Here is a 21,772-nt window from a genome sequence, read left to right on the forward strand (position 1 = left end):
TTTTCCTGTTGTTTTTGGAGCGTCTGGAAGCCGCTCCTTGGGGGGGGGGCTATGTCACACCAGGCCAGCAGATGGAGCCTTGCCCCTCACAGACTGTTGCTGCTCCCTCTGCTGCTTCGCTGGTTACTTCCTGTTTGTCTGCAATAAAAGCCAGCTCAGCACACACACACTCTGCGAAGTATTGATTTGCATTTACGGACTTTACCAAGCGTTATTCCTTGCTCCCAGGTTTTCCCAGTCTCCTTGTTGTTTTCCCTAGCCATAGTTCTGTTTTTGTTTTTCCCAGTCTTAGTCATAGTTTTCTAGTTTCTTGTTTTCATTTCATTGTTTCCTTTGGACTGCCCACCTGGATTTTGACCCACGCTTGTTTATTGGATTACGCTATTGGATTATCTTTGCTGTTCATGTTTGCTGGTGTTTTCGACCCTGTCTGCCTGTCTACGATCATCAAAATAAAGCCTTGCATTTGGATCCTCACTCTTGGTCGTCCCGTTTGTGACAACTAAAAACAAGACAATAACTTTTTCTTGTCTAGAAAATCCTTCCTGATTTAAGAATTTTTAGATATTTTGGCTGGAAACAAGACAAAAAATCTAAGTAAGAAAAGTATTTTTTGCAGTGTATGTATAGCCTATAGCCTTATTTTTATTTTGTAAAAATAATTAAGCAAACTTTAGAGTTAATGCAGAATTAGTTGATGATTACTTTAACTTAAATTTTCTCTTAACTTAAAGCTTAATTAATTTATGTTGCTTGGATAAATCACTGCACTATTTTTAATTTGTTTGTATATTTAGGTTTGTATTCATTTATTTGTATTACATTTTGTTGTTCATGTATAGCCTGTATTTATTTTTTATTTTGTTTACATTTTTTATATATTTAATTATACATATATATATATATTTTTACATTTTTCTTTAAGAATTTAATTATGTATTTAATTATGTGGTACCAAAAAGTAATTAAGCATACTTTAGAGTTAATGTAGAATTTGTTGATGATGAAATCTTGGACTATGTTTTATTTATTTATTTTTTGTTTATGTATAGCCTATATTTATTTTTATTTTGTTTACATGTTTATATATACAAATTATATATAAAATAATTTATACCAAATTATACCAAAAATAATTAAGCAGGCTTTAGAGTTAATGCAGAATTTCTTGATCTTGGATCTTGGATTTCTTTAACTTTTTTTTTTAATGTATAGCCTATATTTATTTTTATTTTGTTTATATATATTTTTTTAAATATTTAATTATATATTTCCTTTTTTTTTTCTTTGAGTATTCAATTATGTATTTAATTATGTAGTACCAAAAAATAATTAAGCAGACTTTAGAGTGCAGAATTTTTTGATGATGAAATCTTGGATTACTTTAACTTTAACTTAAATTGTCTCTGAACTTTAACATTAGTTATTTTTTTTATAATGCTTGGATAAGTCACAGCACTATTTTCTTTTTCTTTTCTTTTTACATTTCTTTGTATATTTAGGTATGTATTTATTTATTTTTATAATTTTTTTTGTTAATGCATAGCCTATTTTTATTTAATTATTACATATATTTTTTTTCTTCAGTATTTAAGTATGTATTTATTTACTTACTGTTATTTTCATTGAATATTTATTTATGTTTTTTTATTCAAACTGTATTCCCTTTAACTGCGGTTCACACCATATTTGAAATAAATTTTGGTGTGTGGGTGATCACAAAAAATACTGTGTGTATAACTTTTGTATTTGGCAAAACAACTTGTCTTATCACCATTAGATGACACTGTTGCATTAAACTTTTAATACATAATAATACGTGTGTGGGGACTTAATCCTTAATGCACAGACTCATGGGGACTAAACTGAGGTCCCCATCGGGAAACCAGTTTATAAATCATACAAAATGAGTTTTTTGAGAACTTAAACATGCAGTAATTTTTCTGTGAGGGGTAGGATTGGTTTACAGGGATAGAATATACTGTATAAATACCATTACGTCTATGGTGAGTCCCCACAAGAATATCAACCCAGACAGCATTGTGTGTGTGTGTGTGTGTTTCAATTAAATGAAGTGCAACAGGGAGCAGAACATAGTTATTTATAGCACACACTGAAATGAAGACTGTGAGATTAGATTCTCCTACTCATGCATTCAAACATAATGAAATGCTTGTGTCTAATGCAATAAATTGCCTTTGTTTCAGCAACTCTGGGATCACTGGAGTTCACTTTACTGTATGACCAAGGGAACAGCAGCCTCCACTGCAGCATTGTTAGAGCAAAGGTATCTTCAGTGTTTTTTAAACATTAACATTAAAAGTCAAAGTCTTGCACACAAACATAAATAACTTGATTGGTTCATTCTCATGCATTTAAACGTCTAAAGTTTTTCACAGGCGTATAATTTAAATGCTATATTAGTAACATTGCACTGTGCTTGATTTGTGTTGTGACAATTTTAATTTATTGTAATATTTTCTTGTAGGGTTTGAAGCCGATGGATTCGAATGGACTGGCGGATCCTTATGTCAAACTTCATCTATTACCAGGCGCAAGCAAGGTGAGATTGTGAGGCATTTAGTGGGCTGTTTGTACTTATGAGGCTATTATTCTCAAAAATGAATCATTTTGAATGATGTCTGTACACTGTAAAACGTTTTCACCAGATTCAACTGAAAAACCTAATTTTAGCAGGTGCCTTAAGTTAAATCAGCTTAAAACTACAAGTCATTTTAACTTATTACAATAAAAATGAGTTGATATAACTTGTAAGTTTAAGTTGATTTAACTTATAATCTTAAGGCAGCTGATAAATTTAAGTTTTTAAATTGAAACTGGTGAAAACTTTTTACAGTGTAGTGTTTATTCAAGTAAGAATTCAAGACAGACTGTAAATCTATCTAAAAAACATTTTAATGCACATTTATAACACTATATTTTGTGTTTTACTACCTTTACATTCAACGACAGAAAACTGGTTAACGCATTTCTAGTATTACATATATAACGGCTGGGGAAGTGATGCCAAATTTAACATCTTTCTCTATTCCAACCAATAAAATCAATTTCTCAATATTTTTGGATTTTGAAAAGTCATAAAAATGCTGTCAGATTTTGTTCTTTTGCTATTAAGGCAAAATAGGGAATGCAAAAATGTGTCATTTCTATTCACCAATATACAAGTTTACCCAACTATGATGACTTTTGTGAAAAGGGTCCATAAGGATTTTTTCATTTTTGTGCATGTTTGGTGATTTTTGGTAGAAATTACTGCAAAATACTATCAAGCTATAATAAAACTGTAGAGGCCAGTTTCATGAAGTAGGTTTAAGTAGCTTTCTGGTTAACTTTGAGTGTAGTTTTACAGTCTCGTGACGTTTGATAATTTTTTTTACCAGTGTTCACAGAAATAAACACACGACTAAACATTGCAGGTTTAGTTCTGGGTAAAAGATTGTAAAACAAAACTGGACCAATCCAACAATGTTCCTGAAACAGATTAAACCACACCCCTTTATGTGAAAAAAAGCACACTTCATAAAAACACGCTGATTATTTGTTAGATTTTATGTAATATTTACATTTTGCTTCGTTTATATTATATTCTGACATTTAAGCTGCAGGTTTCGTATATGGTCATAACAAACCTGGAGAATTCATGCAAGTTTAAAACAGCAATTTCCAGGCCTGGAAAAGTTTTGGAAAAATAAGTAAACCCAGACAGTTTGGAAAAGTCCAAGTCAAAAGTGAAATTTACAAATCTCTATATTATATTTAATCAGTTCCTGAATTTCGGTGTGGGATTGCGCATATATCGCATTGTTCGCACAGTTTTACTAATTTTTGCGGCTTGCGAGTTTGAAATGAGGAAACTTCCTGCATTTATTCAATTTATTCGAGGTTAGATGAGGTAAATACATCTGTGTAAGTAATTCAGCTGTACTGCATCTTCTCTCTTTCACTCTTTCAAAGTGACTTCACATCGGTGCATTTTGTCTGCACTACAAGAGCTGATTCACACTGTGATGCAAGACTTTCGGGACAGTTGACAACTGTCACTTGCCTAATCGAGTCATTCTTGCATTGTCACAGAAATGTCATTTGCACACCTTTTCAAGTCTTTTTAAGCCATTCAGTCCTTGTGCGCTCACTGTCACAGCGTGCACATATAAAGTGCCTTGCGAAAGTATTCATACTCCTTTTGTTTTGGTACGTTTTGTTATGTTGCAGTCTTATGTCAAACTGCTTTAAATTACTTTTTTTCCACATCAATCTACATCTCATACACCATAATGACAAAGCACAAAACAGGTTTGTAACAACTTTGCAAATTTATTAGAAATAAAAAACTGAAAAGATCCCGTTGCATAAGTATTCATACCCTTTTCTGGGACACTCGAAATTTAGCTCAGGAGCTGCTTCTAGACGTTACTACACTTGGAGTGGAGTTAAACTGTGGCAAATTCATTTGAATGAGTCTGATTTAGAAAGGCACACACCTCTCAGAAAAGGTCTAACAGCTGAAAATGCATATCAGAGCAAAAACCAAGATAACTGCCTGTAGAGCTCAGAGACAGACTTGCGTTAAGGCGATGATCTAGAGATGAGTTCAGAAAAAAATCTGCTGCATTGAAGGTTGACAGAAGCATTCTTCATAATGGAAGACGACTGGAACAACTAGGACTCTAGAAAATGTCTGCCAGAGGCAAAGAATGGCAGATAATTGCCAAATGCTGATGTGCAAAGCTTGTAGCTTGTTTAAAGATCAGGAATTAGACAGTAATTAATGGCTAATAACTGCATTTGTAAATGACTAGTTATGGACTTGTATGCCATTACAAGCTATTTATAAGGCCTTTATTGGCTGTTGTCTTATGGTGGTCTTATAGACCCTTTATATTTGTTTCTGTCCTAACAGTGTACTAATTAGCTAAACATAAAACAAACTAATAGCTTGTATTGTGCGAATTACAAACTTTATAAGTTCTCAGTACACTATGCGAATGTGTAGCTTATAAGTATGAAATAAATATAGAATAGGAATTTCATCAGACATTTAAATTAGCTGAAAAACAGTTAGACAAAAGCAGTCTTCTAGCAGTTGTTCCATAGTAATAAATGATTAATAAACAAAATATTCCCCATTCCCTTAATGTATTAACAGCTAACAAGCACATTTCTCACTAATACATGCTGTATTACTTCAGATTATGTTCCCTGTTCTAAAGTAGAAAAGAGACATGAAAGATTGCAGTGAAGAATTCTGTCTTTATTGTTTGATGGTTCAACAAGAGAACAAACTAAAGATGAGACACATCTGCGAACTTTCATGTCACTTTTCTACTTTAAGTACTGAAGTAATACTGAATGTATTAGTGAGAAATTTGCTTGTTAGCTATTAATAAATTCAGGGAATGGGGAATATTTAGTTTTTAAATCATTTGTTAGTATGGAACAACTGCTAGAAAGACTGTGCTTTTGTGTAAAAGTGTTTTTCAGCTAATTGAAATGTCTGTGATGAAATGCCTATTCTATATTTATTTTATACTTATAATCTACACATTCACATAGTGTATTGAGAGTTTATAAAGTGTGTAAATCACACAATACAAGCTATTAATTGTTTTATAAAATGTTTTATGTTTAGCTAATTAATACACTGTTAGGACAGAAACAAGTATAAAGGGTCTATAAGACAAAAATAAGACAACAGCCAATAAAGGCCTTATAAATAGCTTGTAATGGCATACAAGTCCATAACTAGTCACTTACAAATGCAGTTATTAGCCATTAATTACTGTCTAATTCCTGATCCTTAAAATAAAGTGTTACCGAAAATCTTGTACATTTTACAGTTAAATTCATCTCTTTGGTGCACTTTGAGAGTTCACAATTAAGAACTCCAATACAGTTTCAGTGTGCAAATAAACAAAGAAAACAGCTGGTCAATTGACTTGATCTTGAGGTTTAAAGGGGACTCGATCCTCTTTTTAGTTGTGAAATGGTGTCTCAGTCTAAATTACTCTCACACTGGTATATTTAGAAACCAAACAAATTAGAATGAAAAAATAATTAGAAAGAATAATAATAATAATAATAATAATAATAATAATAATAATAATAATTTTATATTAACGACAGTAATATTGAAAACAATTCTGTAAAGTAAATAAAAACAAGTATTTCACCGGTATGTTATTTTACCTTTTTCTACAGTTTTCTACATTTTTTGGTGACTTGAGAAAATTTACCAGCCATAAATATTTTTTCCTGGCCATGAAACTGTTTTTGCAGAGGCTGCTACTACAACAACTAAACAGTTTTTAACTAAAATAAAAATAAAAATAAATTGAAAATTAGAACTAAACACTGCATTAATCTTGATACAAACAAAGATGCTACACATGTTCGCATGAGCATTTTTTTTTTTATTTTTTTTTTATCATTTAGACATTTGAAGCAAAAAACAGGCAGTCTGACAGCATTGTGAACTTATTTTATATATATATATATATATATATATATATATATATATATATATATATATATATCTCATAAAATGATGTAAAGTAACTGTTGCAGTGCTGAAAAACTGATAACTTTTTACCACAACAAGAAACGCAATGTACAGTGAAAGAATGACAAGATTTAGTCATTATACTTTTATAAATAATTGTAAATGTAAACAGTTGAGAAAGAAAACGCATGTGTATCAGTATTGGATCCATGCAATTGCTCTTGTGACAGCAGCATAAACAAGCTGTGTATGTAATCAAATGTAATCAAACAACAAAAGACAAAATCACTCAATGCTTTTGACTGATTAACTTTTAATTTACAGTTCATTCAATTTTTGTACATTTTTGTACCCGAATACTACTGGAAACTTTCCAAAACGAAATTCAGGTCTAATTTTGGTTAAAAAAAAATTACAATATTCAGTGATGTGATGATATGTACACTTACAGCTTGTACTTCTTATTAAAACAAACATTACGCAAACAAGTAGCATTAATGGTCATTAATTTTAGTTCATTTTAGTCATTAGGTACTGAATACTGTCTCAAAAGTCATGGAGAAGTCTTGGAAATGCATTGGTAATAATGTATACAAACCCCGAGGCTGCATGAAACTGTATCATCGCCAATCTATTTTTGCATTTCTTTGCAAGTTACATATTAAGAACAAGGACATATGAATAATCGAGTGATGGAGATTAGTCCACAAATGCATTACCCATGAGCCATTACATTTTGACTATATATTTTAAACTATATAGTGGTGTTTTGTAAGGAAGCCCAGTTCTGCCACAGGTTAAAATAATAAAAAAGGTAATTGCAACTATTTAATCTTACAATTCTGACAGAATTCTCAGAATTACGTTTTAATTGCAATTGCAATTTGCAAAGTCAGAATTGAAAGGTATAAACTTGCAATTATCAAATCAAACACCAGAATTATCATTTTTTTTTTGCCACAGAAGACAGCTGCAACTTGCAATTGCTTTTTATATCTTAATTCTAAGAAAATAAGTCAGAATGGTGGGATGTACACACACACAAATTGTGAGGAACTCGCAAAAGTTATTTTTCATCCAGTGGTGGGAACAGGCTTCTGTTGTTTTGAGACTACTGATCCAAAAAGGTTTGGCCTCAATTATGCACAAGTCTTATTTTTTAAAGCTTGTTTTATGGTCAAGCAAGAATTGTTAAACAACGCATATTTGCTGTCATTGCAGTCAAATAAACTACGCACCAAGACCCTACGCAACACTCGCAACCCAACCTGGAATGAGACGCTGGTGTACCACGGGCTGACAGATGAGGATATGCAGCGCAAGACACTCAGGTTTTAGTTTAATTCAGTTTAATGACACACACTGCACTCTAGTATAGTTGTTTCTTTTCTTATGTTAGTAACACTCCAGAAAATATGGGACGCAATGGGTCCAAAAGTCTAATACTACTTTGAAAATATGGGGTTCAAAATCTTTGATTGATTTGGGTGAGTGTGGGAGAAAACATTTAGTTTTATACACTCATTTTTTAAGGGGATAATGGGAAATATCCTATACATTCAGCTATTGAATATTCATTTGGTGCTTTGCAAATGCTAGTTTGGGTGCATGTTTACCGGTTTTATTACAGGTAAAAAAGTACATTTCATCTAATTGAATTCTTGCACCACAGTAAACCAAAAGCCCAATACTGGATGCATCGAGACTGAATTAAAGGCTTTATCTTATTGGTCCCAAAATGGATTAAGTTGATAATATAACATTAGTGGAGCATTACTGCATATGTGTGTTATTATTTCAGATTCCATTTTAATTTGCCTTGATGCATACATTTATTTTTCAGTTTTAATTTTAGAACTTTGTTCAACTATTTCTAAGTTTTGTTATTAAGTTTGTTTGTTGTCTAATATTTATATTCAAATTCATTTCAGCTCTACTTAAATTCTCAAAAACAATTTTAACCGCTTTAGTTTTAGTTAACAATAACAACAATGCCAATTATTTGCTATTCGTAGACTACAGATATTATTGCAAATTATGCTTTATGTATTGTGCATACAGTACACTCTTAAAATAAAGGTGCTCCACAATGCCATAGAAGAATCCTTTTTGTCTAAATGGTTCCATAAAGAACTTTTAACATTTAACATTCTGTTTCTTTGTGGCGAAAGAAGGTTCTTCAGATTATAAAAAGGTAAGAAAGAGACGATTCTTTGTGGAACCAAAATGGTTTGTCTATGGCATCGCTGTGAAGAACCTTTTAAAGCACCTTTGTTTTAAGAGTGTATTCATGGATTCATATTTAACCTTTTAAGGCATTGTGTTTGTGTCCGTGCAGAATATCCGTCTGTGATGAAGACAAGTTCGGTCACAATGAGTTCATTGGAGAAACCAGAGTTGCGCTGAAAAAACTCAAGGTCAATCAGAAGAAAAACTTTAACGTGTGTCTTGAGAGAGTTGTGCAGGTGAGTGTTTTATACACATATACATCTCTCACAGACATTTTCTGAATTCACTGTATATATATTCCTTTCAAATTTATGAGACAAAATTGCCTCTCTCTTCCCCTAGACAAAAAGAACATCAACTGCAGGAGGTGCACGAGGAATCACCCTCTATGAGGATGAGGTTAATGTTTAAACTTATATTTATAAGAATATACCAAAATATTGACATCATCTAATCAATGTTGGGGAAAGTTACTTTTAAAAGCAATGCATTACAATATCGAGTTACTCCCTAAAAAAGTAACTAATTAACTAATTATTTACTTTTTATGGAAAGTAATGCGTCATGTTACTTTTGCGTTACTTTGTAAATCTGGGCAGGGCTTGCTTGTTTGTTTTTAACCCATAAGGACCCACTGTGACGCGGGTGTCACAAACAATTGTGATTATCTGGAAAGGTCTTTTTAAAGTATTATCCCTCATTTTCAACTCAGGAAATCCCAAAGTGACACATAAGTAACATCCAGGTTCAGTCACATGAAAATCTGTGCATTTTTTGTTGTCATGGCAACATTTCCAAAATGGTGGACTGTATGGTGAGCACATGTTGCAGTGTCAGCAATTTTTAAAGATGCTTGTTTTTGTTACTAAAGGTATGTTTCAACCCATTCAACTATTCTAATGTTTTAATAACACATCCTAGATTACACTTACCCTGATTTTAATACATTTTTTGAACAAACTGATATAAAACAAGTTACGAAGATATTGTGGTGACATATATGTCACATCGGGCTGTTAGCCTTAAAACAATAGGTGGAATTTTGATGTGACATATTTGTCATATTAAGAAAAATGCTAATGAACTGCTCAATTAATTTGGCTGATAAATTTTTTTTAGTGTTATATATTTTCTACTGCTCATTTCAAAGAATATACACATTAAATAAATTGTTAATGAATTTTGAAACTATTTTTATAGTTACAGTTTTATTGCACAATATACAAATTATTGCAATGTTTTGGCATGTTTGACATGTTGACCTCCAGTGTGAGGTAGTTATTTATTTTTATTTAGTTCAAGTTATGAAAAAAAAACATGAACAACCATATACCAAAAAAGGTAGAATTTTGATTTTTCGAGAGAGTTGTTGTAAAATGTAATGGTCACAGTTATGTGGCTTTGAAATATGTTATGGAAAAGCAAATAAAAAAATAAAAAAAATGTTATGTAGCAAATAAAACTGACAAAATGTACTTTTTTCAATTCTGAAATAAATGCCCAATGTGACACATGTAACATGAAAAATTTATTATAAACGCCCATTGTGACATATATGAAACATTACAGATCTTTCACAAAGAAGGGTTGCATTTCAAAAACAACTGCAGAAACATGTTATAAGTGGTCCATTTGGTCTGTATTATATGCCTCATAATTTTCCTAAAAGGAGAAATCGGCCCAATATAAAAAGTAGTGGTGGGCATAGATAAATTTTTTTAATCTAGATTAATCTCACTGTAATCCTGGAATTAATCTAGATTAAAATGGCTAATTTGAATTCTGCCGAAGGCATTCAGAATATGTGTGCTACCCAAATAATGACTAAAAGTAAGTCTTTGAGAACGGGTTTCTCAAGTCAGGTGGCGCATTAGACCAGGGGCTCACCTCCCGTTTCCAAAATGCATCACAAACTGCTTGACAATTGCATTTACAACACAATTAACTACACAAACTTGTGTAACCAACTATTCCTACACTGCATGTACTTCTGCATAAAAGGCTGTGCGACGTGCGCGTTGCAGTTAAATACACAGATGTGCACTGGCATGGATATCTGCATGCATAGTTAAACTGCGTTGCTTTTAGAAGCGTCAATTCAGTTGTTGCATATAGTTTAATGTCTTTATTTCGGGATTATCAAAGTAAATTATAACTCAAATTTGAGATTAGTAAAAAGGGTCTAGCAACGCACCTGCCCTGAAGCAAACCCGGCGGCTTCATAGCTGCATCCATGTTAGCACGTCTCGTTTGATGTGGTAATTTCACAGTAGGCATACACACAGGTTTGAAGACTCGTTCTCGCCCCCTACAGTGCAATTCAGCTAGGTATACATCTGCGCTAAAATATCAAGGTGAAAGTCATCATAGCTTGCGTAGTATAGACCCAGCTTCCAACCCAACTTTGAGAATAGATTAACGGCGATATTTTTTTTATCGCCCGATAAGAGTCTTACAGTCTTATAAAAAAGTTATATTTTTGCCAAATGTAAAAGCCTTTTTGCACCAAAAGCCTCAGGCTTAGAGAAAAGTAAATTGACATCTGTACAGTAGACCGCAGAAGAAAAAATGTCAACTCTTCAGGAATAAAAAAGGAAAAAAATGTTAGATTATCTCGAGTAATTTTTGCTTATTAGTCTGGATGAATTGGATCATCGAAAGTCAGCAGCAAAGACATTGGTTAATAAAATCGGATTAAATACATAAAGGATATTTGTATTATTTAACATTTTATTATTGCTGGTTTGCATCACATTCTAAGTTGAATTGCACTGTTTTCTCTTCAATTTTGAGGAATACTGTATCTGTTTTTTTAGTAAGTGAGATGAATTAATGCAAGTTCACATTTATTCTAGAACTAAAGTAACTTACTCACAATTCTCTTTACATGGGGACAGGAGAGCTTTTAATCATAAATGGGGGAAAAAGTACCTGGCGTTACATATATGTGACCCTGGACCACAAAACCAGTCTTAAGTTGCTGGAGTATGTTTGTAGCAATAGCCAAAAATACATGGTATGGGTCAAAATTATTGATTTTTCTTTTATGCCAAAAATCATTAGGAAATTAAGTAAAGATCATGTTCCATGAAGATTTTTTGTAAAATTCCTACTGTAAATATATAAAAATGTAATTTTTAATTAGTGATATGCATTGTTAAGAACTTAATTTGGACAACTTTAAAGGTGATTTTCTCAGTATTTAGATTTTTTTGCACCCTCAGATTCCAGATTTTCAAATAGTTGTATCTCGGCCAAATATTGTCCTATCCTAACAAACCATATATCAGTAGAAAGTTTATTTACTGAGCTTTCATGTGATGTATACATCTCAGTTTTGTAAAATTTATCCTTATGACTGGTTTTGTGGTCCAGGGTCACATATATTTTCTTGTCAAATAAAAAGTAATGTGTTACATTACTACTGACTTGGAAAAAGTTATATTATTACGTAACTTACGTTACTTCAGATGCGTTACCCCCAACATAGCATCTAATGATGTATTTGCATTGAAATTATGATTAAGGTCACATGTGGCCTTACAGATTGGCACCTGTCTATAATGGATGCATTATTGTATATTCTATATAACCATACCAGCTAATTATATACCCTTGTGAAACAGTAGTAAACTCCTTATCTTAAGTCATTATAATCCATACTGCTTTGTTTCTGTATGTGAATAGACTGGGAAGGACGGCGCCGAGATGGAAGAAAGAGGACGTATCCTGATATCCCTCATGTACAACACTCAGCTGAGTCGTCTCATTGTAGGGGTTGTACGCTGTGTTCACTTAGCAGCAATGGACGCGAATGGGTATTCTGATCCTTTTGTTAAAATGTAAGTTTTTCTCTTTCAAAACCAACATTTATATACATTACACTCATAATTTAAACCAATAGCTCACACAAAAAAATATATAAAATCTGCTGAAAATGTGCTCACCCTCAGGCCTTCCAAGATGTAGATGAGTTTCTTCATCAGATTTGTAAATTATTCCATCACCTGCTCACCAATGGATCTTCTGTAGTGAATGGGTGCCGTCAGAATCAGAGTCCAAACAGCTGAAAAAAACAGCACATCCACACCAGTCCAATCCATCAATTGACCATATGCACAGATGTTTTAGCCAAGCCAGCAAAGTCATTTCCAGCCAACTGTTCTATAATAGGAGTGTACTTTGCTGTTTTTTTCTACATAATCCATTCACAATCAAACTAAAGTTTTGTTTGTCTACAAGGACCAAACGTGCATTGCGTTTCAAGAGTAAATCGGTTAAATATGGGCGAGTCAGTGCAATGATTGACAGTAACCGAACAAAACATCTGACAAGGCAATGTCAAAAAACAGCTGTGCATTAAATGATTCAGACTAAATTCAGAGCAACAAAACTACAGCAGTAACAAGTTTGTGTTGGTTAAATACAGGCTGTTTAATAGCTTTTACAGTTTAAGATAAAGCTCTAAAGATGTAGTTATTAAATTATATAAAATATTTCAAATTCATATAGATTCATATTCAGTGCATTATTTAATTATTGTATCATTATTATTTAACTTATTTAATTTGTAGTAAACTATATATAAGTATTTAAACAATTCACTCTTATAGGCTGTTTGTGTCTGAGCTTATTTATTTGTTTTAATTTATTTATGCATTTATTTATTTTAATGACTGCACTTGCTATACTATATACTTCAGTGCGGTAAAAGTACTACAATTTATTACACTAGTAATTTTATAATAAATGGAAAAGCAAGACGTCTTGAAAAAACTAGAGAGTTGAAATGGCAGCTGCAGCCAATGATTGATCCTCTGCTGCCATCTTCTGGTTGTATGAGTAATTTCATGTCATTTTCATCTTAAAAAGACATTGTTCTCTGTGAAAAGACATTTTTTTTTTCCATGTCATCTTTATGAATGAAAAGTGAATCTTTGAAGTGAATTTTACTGCACAGCTGTAGAGTTGGAAAATAATAAATAAAGGCTTTAAAATATTACAAGATTTTAAAAATGTGTTCATGGCTATGAAGACAAGTTACTGATTATCAAGAATACGATTAAGATGTCGTTGAAGAGGACTCACTAGCTAGCTAACGTTAGCCTAAATATGTTATGATAGTGTTTAGCTGTCAGCATTTAAATGTAAAACTACTGTATGCAGGTACTTTCCTGGGACTAGCGGGCTCTGCATTTAAATGATATGTTGTTAAATAATATGAAACTGAATGTTCATGCCGCTATCATTTACGATGTTGCAGTTATTATTTTTCCCAGTTTCTGATAAGAATGAGGCAGTAGAAGAGTCTCAAGAGTGTTCTCCTATATATATATAACACATATAAAATTTGCTTCAGCGGAAGTTTACGAGCTGATTTATCATTATGCGGAAGTTCTAAAGAACACTCCATGCATCAGGTCAATTAGCATATTAAGATGCCAAAAGCAGCGTTTGTAATAAACAATTCCATCCTTAAGATGTTTTTAACTTCAAACTGTTACTTTTGACTAAAATCTGAAATAGGAAAAAAACATAGTATAGTTGCAAACATCTTGAATAGCCTGACAGTGAGAACATTTTCAGTAAATTTTCAAGTCAACAGCTCAATTTTTAACAAGCAGTATTAAAAGGTATATAGTTCTTAATGAATCATTGGTTACTGTAATGGGACTTACAATTAGATTTATAAATATTTAAAACACAAACAAATTTTAATCTGTTTTAAAAATAACTAAAAAGAAAAATAATGCACTGCAAAAAAATGCTTTTCTTACTTAGATTTTTTTGTCTCGTTTTCAGCCAAAATATCTAAAAATCCTTAAATCTAGACAAGAAAAAATCCTGTTATCAGAAGTGAAACACAAAAAACAAAAACAAGCAAAATAATCAGCCAATGCGGTAAGAAAAATAATCTTGTTATCGGTTTGAAATAAAAAAATATATATATTTTACCCCATTGGCAGAATATTTTGCTTGTTCTAAGCAAAAACTCACTTAATTTTGACTTTTTTTTTTTTCTGAAAACAAAAAAATAATTCTATTCGTCTAGAAAATCCTTCTTGATTTTAGAATTTTTTGAAATTTGGGCTGGAAACAAGACAAAAAAATCTAAGTAAGAAAAGCATTTTTGCAGTGCGCTTGAAAATTTTTATGTCTGATTATTTCTATGGATATAGATGTCTGAAACCTGATATGGGGAAGAAAGCAAAGAACAAGACGCAGATCAAGAAGAAGACACTCAACCCAGAGTTCAATGAGGTATGTTGTACATTTGTAACGCTGACACATATTTGTTTATTCATTTCTCAAATAGTTGTTTATTTTTAGGTTTGTACACTCGATGTACAATAATACAGAGACATGCAAACACAAATAGTTTGATGAACAAGAGTTTGACCATTTTATTCAAACACAACTACTAATTACTTAGTGATTTGGCTAATTTGGTTCTGCAAACGCATTTTTGGAACTTTATAAGAAAAGTTGTATGATTTTCAATTTTCATTATTTCTAGCTATTCAACAGGCTTCACTTTTTTTCAGAAGCTTTTAATGTAATGAGCAATTGTAAATTTTCCCTGCAATGTGGGTTAGCTGCTTGATGGCATAAATTATGTGAATCCATTGTTAAATGAAATATTAGCTTAAAATATAATTCTACTGTCATTCATAACTCCACTGCAATGATGGCTTTCCTTCCACTTGTCTCTATCATTGGCATTGATGGTTCCATGAAGAACGTCTCAGGTTACGTAGGTAACCCTAGTTCCCTGAGGACAGGGAACGAGACGCTGCGTCCTGGTGGACACTATGGGAACTGCCTTCAGCATGACCGGTTCTGAAACAAATGTATGAAACAACGACAGTGAACTTGACACTGGCCGGCGCCAGCCTATGACATCATCATCAGGCGCCTGCTAGTATAAAAGCAGGTGCCTGAGAGCACATTACCATCTTTTTGTCTGACGGAGGTATGTGCAGGGCCCGAGGCATGGCCACGAGACGCAGCGTCTCGTTCCCTGTCCTCAGGGAACTAGGGTTACCTACGTAACCTGAGACGTTCCCTTCCGGAGGGAACTCTACGCTGCGTCCTGGTGGACACTATGGGAACGATTATACCAACACCGCCATGCCGAGGGATAGGTGATCAAACTGACTGAATGAGGAGTCAAGAAGGAAATCACCCCTGCATCAGCGAGAGTCGCTGGGGCCCAGTGACCTGCCACGGCTAGCCCGGCTACCTGTGCACGCAACTCTCAAGCGTGGAGGCCAAGAGGAAGCCTACTACACTTAGCTCTCTAAGTGAAGGAGCTCATAAACGCCCTGACCATAAGGGGCGGAGTTTAGGGAATGGATGTCTCGGCAGGGCGGACGCCTGCTCTAGGGACCTGACAACATTCAGTGCTACAGGTATAGATGGGGAAGCGGAGCTTCTGGAGAATGGAGGCTTCATAAAAGACTCTCTAAAAGAGAGGAAGCCTGACAACATTCAATCCACTAGCTCTTAGGAGTGGAGGTCTCAAAATAACCCTCCAGTGAGGGGAGACCTGGCTACACTCACGCTTAGAAGTACTGGAAGCGGAGCCTCTGGAGAATGGAGGCTTCATAAACGACTCTCTGAAAAGAGAGGAAACCTGACAACATTCCATCCACTAGCTCTTTAGGAGTGGAGGTCTCAAAATAACCCTCCAGTGAGGGGAGACCTGGCTACACTCACGCTTGAAAGTACTGAAAGCGGAGCTTCTGGAGAATGGAGGCTTCATAAAAGACTCTCTGAAAGAGAGGAAACCTGACAACATTCCATCCACTAGCTCTTAGGAGTGGAGGTCTCAAATAACCCTGCCGTGAGGGGAGACCTGGCTACACTCACGCCTAGAAGTACTGGAGGCGGAGCCTCTGGAGAACGGAGGCTTCACAGAAGACTCTCTAAAAAGAGAGGAAACCTGACAACGTTCAGTCCACTAGCTCTTAGGAGTGGAGGTCTCACTAGCCCTTCAGTGAGGGGAGACCTGGCTACACTCACGCCCGGAGGAAAAGCCTATACTCGACACTGGGTGTATTCAGTGAGGCTGCATAGCCTATGCAACCCGAACTACCCGAGTGGAGCTTCTGCTCAGAGGGAATCTACAGAGTGGAGGTCTCATGACCTAACTACACTTAACACTGACGACGGCCTGTGAGGCTGAATAGCCTGTGCAGCAGGCCTGTCTAAGTGGAGATTTCCCGAGGAGTGGAGGCTTCCGAAAGGAAGCCTGGCAACACTCTGTGAGTAAGGCTGGCAATGTTCTGCGAGCAGCAGAAGGACTCTAAGAGTGGAGGTCCCAAGACCTACTACACTTCAACACTGCAGGCGTTCATCGAAGCTGAACAGCCTAAACGACAGTACTGCCTGAGTGGAGTCTGGAGAGTGGAGGCTTTCTGAAGAGGGAGCCTAACACACCTCCGTGCTTAGCAAGGAAGAACTCTGAGAGTGGAGGTCTCATGACCTAGCTACACTCTAGCCTTGAAGGTCATCCGCGAGGCTGACTAGCCTGTGCGACAGAAATACCTTCATTTTGGAGCTCTTCTGGAGAGTGAGGCCTGAGGAGGCCCGACACTCGATCCTGCTAGCAGCGCTATCTGGATTAGAGAATGCCCAAAGACTTCGCGTGAGCAAACACCACAAATGTGGTTTTGAGTAGGTGTCCTGAGCATAGCGAGGATCACCAGATTTGCAGTCTCTAGGCGATAGCGGAGCCTGAAAGCGGAGCTTCTGGAGAGGGGAGGCTTCAGCAGAAAGACTCTCTAAGCGAGAGGAGGCCTACGACGCTCTCCCTAGGAAACTCTTCAGAGTGGAGGCCTCAGGTAAAACCCTCTAGGCGAGGGGAGGCCTGACTACACTCGACGCTCAAGAAAGGCAGAAACTCACAGTCAGAGCCAATAATGAAAAATTCTCATTTATCATCTAGCTCTGTGTAGTGGAGGCTCCGAGACTGCATCTCCAAGGAGAGAAGCCTACAACACTAGTTTTTGGTGAGTGGAAGACTGCACTCCCCCAAAAGATAGTCAGCGAGGCACTCATGGGCCTGCCAGCTGCTATAACTGTGAGAGTGAAGGTCTCAGTACTGTTGGCTGTGACAGAGGGAGACCTATTACACTGTGCTATCGAAGGAGTTGTAAAACTTAAGGGTTTTGGAACCAACTCGAAGAACGGGCACGGAGGATTACCTGCGTGGTCCGTAGGAGAAAGGAACCTGCCTTTACGGGAGGAACCTTACCATAAGTATGGATTTTAGTTAAGTGCCTGGATTAGTGCACTCACCACTCGCGTGGATTTCAGAGAGTGCTCAAAGACTTTGCGTGAGCAAACACCACAAACGTGGATTTAAGAAGGTGCTCTAAGCGTTTCGCGAGAAAGACACCTGTATTAACCCGGGTGATAGCAGAACCCGGAAGCGGAGCTTTCAGTGAGGGAGGCTTTAAGTTCTCGAACATAACAAGCCTGACGACGCTCAACTGAGGAAGCTCTATCGAGTGGAGGCCTTGGAATACACGCCCTCTCATAGAAGGGAGGCCTACTTTGTTTTACACTCAACGCTTGTAGTGACAGGTCCACGGAAAGAGTTCACAAGCTGCCTTAACCTTGTGTTCTCCCGGCCTGTATTTCTGGGAAGTGGAGGCTTAACAGAAACCCCTCATGTAGAGGGAGCCTAGCAACACTCGACCCAGTAAAAAGCTCTCATGAATGGAGGTCTAAAAATGACCTGCCACATTCACCGCTAAGAAGTATTCTCTTTATGTCTCTCTTCACAGAGGACTTCGCAGAGAGGAGGCCTCCTAGGCCTGCTACACTCAATTCTACTTCAAAGCGGGGCTTTTTAAAGAGAGCGGAGGCTCCAGTAAAACACCTCTCTCTCAGAGAGGGAGCCTTGACAACACTCTATTCACCCTAGCACACAAACTCCCAAGAGTGGAGGTCTCACATATGTGTATATGAAAATACACAGGGAAGGTACCTGACCACACTCATGCAAAAAGAGTATTACTCTTAGCAGGGTTTGAGTGAGCGGAGGCTTCGGCAGAGCGATACTCCGCCTGAAGCAGCTTGACAACGCTCAAGAGGGTTATTCTCGTATGTATATGTATGTTGGATCATGTCTATACCAAGCTCACTCTAGCGGAGGTTTCAAAACCTGACAACGCTTAACCCACGAGGGGGTTTCTACGAGTGGAGGTCTCTACACACTGTTTTCTTTTATAGAACGAGGGGAGACCTGGCTACACTCGGCACTTGGTGGCAGTAGAACTCAAGAGGAGCTCGAAACTGCAATAGTAATCACCCAAGCGGAGCTGGTAGACAAAGGAAAACATACACATACACGCTTGAATATTTTATTAAAGTGTCTTTACTGTTCACATACCGGGCCAACAGACGGAGCCTCAGTCTCATCGTTGGCCCAGCCCCGGAGTCAAGGGGAAAAGGGAGGGGCAGGTAGCCCCACACTGGCCTCGTCTCTGGCCCTTGGGCCAGGACGGGCCTGGTTTCCCCCCGGTGTTTAGGTGGAGGCGTGGACCGGCAAGGGATGCAAACCCCCGGGGCTCGGTCCAGATCTTTCAGCAGATCAGCCTGGTGCGCCTCTGCAACACTGCCATCGTGTGCAGAGGAGCACCGGCCACTGCCGCATATGCTTTGGAGCCTTCAGGGTCGATGTCCCTCGCTCTGAGAGATAGTTCGCAACCGTCAGCGAGAGACATCGTCACATATCCGCGCCCGTGCATTCCCTCGACATCAGCATGATTCACATGCCGATGCCTGTGAATGCGGGCTGAATATGGCCTGTCCCATTCCCTCTCGATCTCTTAAGCAGATCAGGAAGGAATGGGAGGCTCACAGGAGTTGGCTTTGTCATGGCCCGGAAGAAGCCGCTCGTCTAGTCTGCCGAGAGCGGCCTCTTCCCTCGCGGGCTTCCACTGTAGATACAAGCGGGCAGCCGCGCGGTCCATAACAGACATCAACTCTTCATATGCGGGGCAGAGAGGCTGCATGGGCTCAAACGAGCTCATATTTGTTCCATTTCAACCTCCTGCTCGCCCTGGCTTGAAGCCAAAAGAGCACTCGCTGCAGAACCGGAGGATGTGAGAGACAACACATCATCCGCTAGCAGCGCATACTCGTCTCCGGCTGACGTGCGCGAGCGATTAAACGCTCTCTCAAACTCGTCAGCCAGCTCCACCCGTGAGCCCCGCAATCTCGGCCGCCGAGCAGCCTCAGCTGTGGCGGGACCGGAGCAGCGTGGGGCAGATGGATGGCCCGATTCCCTCGAGAAAAGGGCCAGACGAGAATGGAGTTTCTTCAAAGTGAAACTCTCACAATGAACGCGCTCCGCTCTTCTAGAGCCGAGCACGCGTGCTCTTACACCTAAACACATCAAACAAAAGGTCGTGTGCGTCATCAAGTGTCAGATTTCTCTGACACGGATCCGCACACTTCCTACAGTTTTCTTTCTCTAGGCATCGCTGTACTCACTCGTTTAGAACAGAGGACTCTGAAGACAAAAAGATGGTAATGTGCTCTCAGGCACCTGCTTTTATACTAGCAGGCGCCTGATGATGATGTCATAGGCTGGCGCCGGCCAGTGTCAAGTTCACTGTCGTTGTTTCATTCATTTGTTTCAGAACCGGTCATGCTGAAGGCAGTTCCCATAGTGTCCACCAGGACGCAGCGTAGAGTTCCCTCCGGAAGGGAACCTTGAACATCCTATGCAGAAAAGGTTCTTTATAGTCAAAAAATCTAAATGTTCTTCCAATTGTTTTTTTTAAAGAACCATTCTCTGAAAGGTTCTTTGGGAAACCAAAAATGGTTCTTCTATGGCATCACTGCAAAAATACCCTTTAGGAAGAGTGTAGCTGTATTTAAATAATCTGTTCCAACAGTTTAGCAATGTGAAGTCTTGTTATTTTCCTGCTGCTTGGATCTTTTTATCACATTTGTTAGATTATTCATACTGTGCCATGTGTACTGTTTCTTTTGCAGGAATTCAGCTATGAAATTAAGCATGCAGAGCTGGCCAAAAAGACCCTTGACATCTCAGTATGGGACTATGACATAGGCAAATGCAATGATTATATAGGTATTTACTTTTATTTATATATATGTTATTGTAAGTCATTTTATCCATGTTTACACCTGGTTTTAACATCTATCTCGGCTAATCCGATCAGAGCTGGTCAGATGAGACAGACTATGGCAAGCCATTTTAGCCTAAAAGCGTTACGCGTCGTAATTGCATTTTTACTAGTAATAATTAAATTAGAGAGCTCTCTAATCGGAATTGTTACTAGTAAAAACTGAATTAGAGAGCTCTGTAATTGGAATTATTACTTTTAAAAAAATTATTTAGAGAGCTGTCTGAAATTGTTACTAGTAAAAAATCATTTGTAGAGCTCTCTAATTGGAATTACTAGTAATAATTATACTAGTAATAATCGAATTAAAGAGCTCTCTACTTACAATTGTTACTAGTAAAAATGCAATTACGACGAGTTTTTACAGTTCTTTTTTTTTACAATTTTTTTTTTTACAATACGACGAGTTTTCTACAATTCAGAGCTTTACAATTCAATTTTTACAAGTAAAAAAACACATTACAGATGTTTAATTGCAGAGCTCTGTAATTGAATTAAAGAGCTCTCTAATTCAGATCTTACTAGTAACAATTGAATAAGAGAGCTCTCTAAATGGAATTCTTCCTAGTAATAATTAAATTGTAGAACTCTCTAATTAAAATTCTTTAATTAGAGTAAAAATGACTAGTAAAAATTCTGTTGTAGAGCTCTGTACTAAAAAATTAATGGAAGTCAGTGGAGACATCTGACTAGTAAAAATTAATTATAATTTTTACTAGTAATAATTAAATTAGAGAGCTCTCTAATCGGAATTGTTACTAGTAAAAACTGAATTAGAGAGCTCTGTAATTGGAATTATTACTTTTAAAAAATTTATTTAGAGAGCTGTCTGAAATTGTTACTAGTAAATAATAAT

General features: G+C 36.6%; 1 protein-coding gene across 1 annotated transcript in view; it reads left to right on the plus strand.

Annotated features, from left to right (window-relative positions):
- The window catches only part of rph3ab (rabphilin 3A homolog (mouse), b), a 43,693-nt gene that overhangs the window by 18,750 nt on the left and 3,171 nt on the right, over positions 1-21,772 (plus strand). The window contains exons 8-15 of the mRNA XM_073836809.1: positions 2,208-2,287; positions 2,489-2,563; positions 7,742-7,851; positions 8,859-8,985; positions 9,092-9,148; positions 12,437-12,591; positions 14,929-15,010; positions 20,765-20,861. Coding sequence (XP_073692910.1) covers positions 2,208-2,287; positions 2,489-2,563; positions 7,742-7,851; positions 8,859-8,985; positions 9,092-9,148; positions 12,437-12,591; positions 14,929-15,010; positions 20,765-20,861 — 783 coding nt within the window. The remainder of the gene's footprint in view (positions 1-2,207; positions 2,288-2,488; positions 2,564-7,741; positions 7,852-8,858; positions 8,986-9,091; positions 9,149-12,436; positions 12,592-14,928; positions 15,011-20,764; positions 20,862-21,772) is intronic.

The sequence above is a fragment of the Garra rufa genome, chromosome 3 (genome assembly GCF_049309525.1).
Source record: "Garra rufa chromosome 3, GarRuf1.0, whole genome shotgun sequence".
In the NCBI taxonomy this organism is placed as follows: domain Eukaryota; kingdom Metazoa; phylum Chordata; class Actinopteri; order Cypriniformes; family Cyprinidae; genus Garra; species Garra rufa.